General features: G+C 46.1%; 1 protein-coding gene across 1 annotated transcript in view; it reads left to right on the plus strand.

Annotated features, from left to right (window-relative positions):
- The window catches only part of LOC109292083 (collagen alpha-1(VII) chain-like), a 262,997-nt gene that overhangs the window by 186,791 nt on the left and 71,200 nt on the right, over window positions 1–5,006 (plus strand). The window contains 3 exon segments of the mRNA XM_019509339.1: window positions 1,616–1,666; window positions 3,009–3,044; window positions 4,691–4,726. Of these exon segments, the coding sequence (XP_019364884.1) occupies window positions 1,616–1,666; window positions 3,009–3,044; window positions 4,691–4,726 (123 nt within the window).

The following is a 5,006-nucleotide window of genomic DNA, read 5'->3' on the forward strand; positions in this document are numbered from 1 at the left end:
CATCTTTGCCTTGGCCTTCCTAACCATCCCCCTACATCCGCCTACTTTATGGTATTCTGCAGTGAATACCACATATGGCATTCACCGTGTGTTTGGCTGTGTCTCCTTGTGGGGGGCGTTCGAAAGGTTGTCTCCCACCCGACTATTGGCTAGACTCAGGACCGCTTTGTTTCCAAGCGAGCAGATGCATTCAGTCAAGCCTGGACCATATTCTGCAGATGTACAGTGTCATAAACATGAGGACAGCCTGGCCTCAGGGGCCTCTCTAACTCATTAAAATAGCATGAAAAAAGTCCAAGTAGTACGAAATAAAGAGATAACCTCCCCGAATAGAACATGTGCCAGTCTTTTAAACATAAAGATACCTGTTTGCCAAGTGATTCCCATGTAGGCATCAAGCGAGTGTGGCAGAATTAAGAGCGAGTGTGGCAGAAATAATAATAGGGAAAAAAAAAGAAAAAAAAAAGCATGCGACGAAAGAGCAGCAAGAGATCGGGTGTTTAAGCAGAACAAAAGCACCCAGCAGTCACATGGCAGGACGTACATCCTTGGGGTGATCAGAAAAAGATGTCCTAATTCACAGCTTCCTCAACAGCCATTCCATGCGTAAACTGACTTTATTACCCAACACATTTATACAAACCATTTACACAAACGCCCGGCTGCCAGGAGAGCTGTTGCGGCAGACACCTGGGCTGCGACGCCGAGGGAGAATGTCAACACCTGCGAAAGGTCTGGTGTAAATCATCCAAAAGGTTGGGGTCTGTTGTGGTTTTGGAAGGAGATGGTGAAACACTGGAGACTTTAATCTGTTCCTCGCTCCTTTAGTGTCGCTCTCATGTGAATTATTGAAGTCGCTGGGATGATCTGGGATTTACGGCAGCGTAGCGGAAATCAGAATCTGGCAGGGGGCGGGGGGGCGTCACATCGGTTCTTTGTGCAAGTCTGGTGCTTCCAGGCGAAATTATTCAGAAATTAGCTTTTTACTTTTTAATTTTATTTTATTTCTAGCTGGGGATGGGGTTGGACTCAATGACCTCCTGAGGTCCCTTCCCACCTTCATTTTCTCTGCTTTTATGGCTAAGCCAGTCAGACCACAAAAGCACTTGAATCAACCAAAGTGGTTTCCCTTTATATTAAGGTTTATAAAGAGCTATAGATGCTCTAGGCATGCTCAAAACATGTGTAAAATGGGATATAGAAAGTTATGTGCATCTGGGGTGCACTTTCCCACAGGCTTGCATGGAAGATGCTTTACCGTGGCCTTTCGTCTTTACCATGGAAGCTGCACCTTTTACAATTAAATGTATCATTAAAAAAAACATGTCTTGATCTGAGTAAAAATATAAGGCTCTAAAATATGGCATAGAAACGGTATCCTTGAAACCATGCATTTGTTCGGTGGTTTAGTTTATTCTTAAACTGCCGGGGTGGATAGTGTGCATGCATCTTAAATGCAAGGGTGCCTTCTCTTCGAAGGATTAAAGCATGGGATGGGTGCACAGATACATGGTTTACAAAGGGTTAGGGAGTGACATGCAAGTGGCTCCACTGAGCAAACGCAGGGAGTAAAACCATCTGACCCCTTCCTAAATCCTAAACTAAATCTCTCTGCTCACAGGGTGACGAGGGGCTCGCAGGCATTCGAGGCCCCATTGGCATGATGGTAAGAGCCAGCAGAGCTCGTGAGAGGGGTTTTACAGCATGAGTGCAACAGGCCTGAGTCGTGTGCGCTTGCCCTGCATGAGCCCACTGCTGGAGACCAAGCTTTTCAAAGCCACATAGAGGGTCCAAATGCCCCATTCCCTATGATTTCAGTGGCGGCGGTGTGTGCTTGGAGCAATTCTGCGTATTGCTGAGTAGAGCTGAGTTGCATTTCTCCTGCAACTCAGCCACAAAAAAGATCTTATTACTTTAACCCGTGACAGTCTTTCCGCACCCCCGTCCCCATGCTCCCATGACAGTCAGTGACCACAGAAACTCCCACACCCAAAGTTGATGACGTGCCTAAAATCCACACCCAAATACTGCAATGAGAGATGGATGTTTCTGGTTGCATGAAGAGATGGGAATACAGGAGAAGGAAATACAATTTGATGTGAAACAATTACCTTGGAAATCCAGGGAGGATTTTTTTTTATTACAAGATTCAACACTGACTCTCATCTGTAAAGACTCAGTTCTTGGTGAGGGCGCGATCAAGGAACCATGGCGCTGGGGGCAGGAGACTTGAGTGCCAGCCCCAGATCAGTCACTGACTCTGTCCCCATGTGCATTTAATTGGAAGTAGATGTGCCTCACTTTCCCTGACGTCTATAAAATGGGACTAACGATCCCAGGGAAAAGTGCTCTGAGCTCCGTGTATGAACGATGCCCTGAGAGTGCACAGCACTGTATTGGGGATGTATTATATTGCTGTGTTATATTACTGTTCTTTAGTCCACAGGCTAACAAGCTGAATGGGAATGGGACCCCGTGGTTGGTTTCTTTGTAACTGCAGGATAAGATGGAATGGGATGAGATGGCTCCACTGGTCTGGAGACAGTCTTGTTCTGGTGCTGCTGCTGAATGGGTCAAATGAAGCCAGCAGGAAAAAACCTCCCCTAAGGAGGGAGGCTGCACTCCAGAGTGGCACCTTAGTCCACTGGGGACCTCAGAGGAGAGCAGTTATGTATTTATCAATCAATAAAGAATGACTTGATTATTATAATAATAATCATTATTTAAGGTGGTCCAGTGATCAGGGAGTGAGGCTGGGACCCAGGGAACCAGGATCCAATTCTTTGCTTCACTTTGGACTTCCTCTGTGGTATTGGGCAAGCCGGGGAAAACCCACCCAAGCCTCAGGCCTGTCAAATGGGGGAAATGGCCTGTCTTCCCCACAGATCCCCATCACCCATGGACTCCTCCCTTCCCTGGAGCTCGGTCCCCCACGAGACCTTGACACAGCCTGACATGTTCTCAGCTGTGGGTTACTTGTTCTGAAATATCATTTCATGTGCTTGCAGGGTTTGAAAGGCCTCCTGGGAGTGAAAGGAGAAAGAGTAAGCAGCTGTGGTCATCATCTCTGCACTTGGTACAGTGGTTATGGGCACTCCAGCCAGAAGAGCCACCCATGAAAGCCATTTTCTACAGCATTGCATAGTCATAGCAAGGGTCTAGGCAGGCACATTTCACCCCAGCTCCACCCCCACGTTGCTCTCTCCCCTCTTTTGTGTGGGTTTCAGATGTAAGCTTTGGGGCAGAGAGCACCAGTGTAGATCCTGGGACCATAATGCAGGCAAGAATGAAACCGTGTTACAATGTGGTTTGGCCACCACCATGTTAAGCCTGGTTATTGGCTGGTGTAGATGGGGCCTGTTCCTGTTTCCCCAATTGTAAGATGGAGGTGATAATCCTGACTCGCCTCATGGGGCTGTTTGGGAAGGTGGATCAGTTGTTTGTACAGTGCTTTGAGGCCATTAGGTGCTGTTTAGAGACTAAGTATTACACAATCATGGAGTTAGAGGCAGGGGCAGATCCAAAGGGGTGCCGTGGTGCAGTTACACCCCCTTGTTCCCCTTGACTCCTCGTCCACCCAAAGTTTAAACCCAGCAGCCTGGCAGTGGCAGCAGCATTTCTATTCAGGCAGGAGTGCAAGACTCAATTGACGTTGTAGCTAATTACAGTCGACCTGAATCCTGGTAAGCACTTGACGCCACATCTGTTAACAACCTTGTCTCCTTTTAAATGGTCTAAATCTTCCACTAATCAAGCTAGCCGTACTTCAGCCATTCCACGATCTGGTAATATAGCCCCTGATTTATAGCTAAAAACATCAACTCAGGTGAACATTAACTCATTAACGTTCAGTGAAGCATTGGATGTACTGCCAAGAACCTCAAGAAGTCTAGATTTTGTTTTATGAATCTGAAAAAGAGATGCATATTTAACTTGAATGACTATGGGATTAATGAAACAGCATCTTTTGATTATTTTTTGCCTGCTTTGTGTTTTTCATGCATAATAGCAAATGAATGCACATCCCAATGAAGTTATATTTGTTTCGGTGTTGATTTGAAATGGAGTAAAATAGCCCTCGGCCCATAGCATGTTAGTAAAGCATCTCGTTTCTTTTGAGCTGGGGAAAAATGTGTGCTGTGTTATATGGGATGATGCGCTACTGCACCCACCTTTTCAAAATCCCCGATCTGCTCATGATTAGAAGGGGCCGTCAAGTCTAACTCCCTGCATAGATGACTGCTTATTGCAGCCTAACGAAGACTCTCCTTTTGGGCTCTCATGGGCTCTTTACAAACATACAATGAGAAGGAAGCTCCTGGGTTTTTTTTTGCTGCATGAAATTCTAACTTATGGGATACCTCCGATACACTGCATAGCACTGCGTAGGGAGGGCTTTGTCAAGTTGACTGTATTAGCAAGTGACTGCTATTTGTTGCTTGTGAGGTCTTCTACCCTTTATTCTCTTAGGCCTGGTCTTTCCCATTTATAAAATGATTCCTTACACATGAATTTTTGGGCTGAGCTAATCATGACAAGGTGATTCAAAATTCCCAGATGAACCCGGTACCATAAATACGAAGAATTACAATGATTTATAGCAGCAGCTTATGGATAGATCAATGTACTGAATGATGTAACAATTGTAGGAAAAAAAGCCATCCATTGTCCTTTTCTTTCCTGTATTCAGGGTGAGCGTGGCCTCCTGGGACCCAAAGGAGAAAGAGTAAGTGGTATAAACTGTTAACTCTATGGGGAGGTGTGGAGGATTTTGGCTGTTGTATTTGGGGTCAGGAAGGAATTTTACCCCATGGCCAGATTGGTACGGACGGGGCGGGGTGGTGGTTTGCCTTCCTCTGGAGCAGCGGGCATGGCTCTCCTCCTGGTATCTCTTGAACATATATTAACAACCATTCATAGAAGCATAATGTTGGCTGCCGTGATCCCCCTGCTTTACCTGTGGCAGGTTCAGGTGTTGTGTCTTGTGTTGTGTCAGGGTTGATGGT

Source organism: Gavialis gangeticus, unplaced genomic scaffold, assembly GCF_001723915.1.
Source record: "Gavialis gangeticus isolate Ggan-Ray unplaced genomic scaffold, GavGan_comp1, whole genome shotgun sequence".
NCBI classification, from domain to species: domain Eukaryota; kingdom Metazoa; phylum Chordata; order Crocodylia; family Gavialidae; genus Gavialis; species Gavialis gangeticus.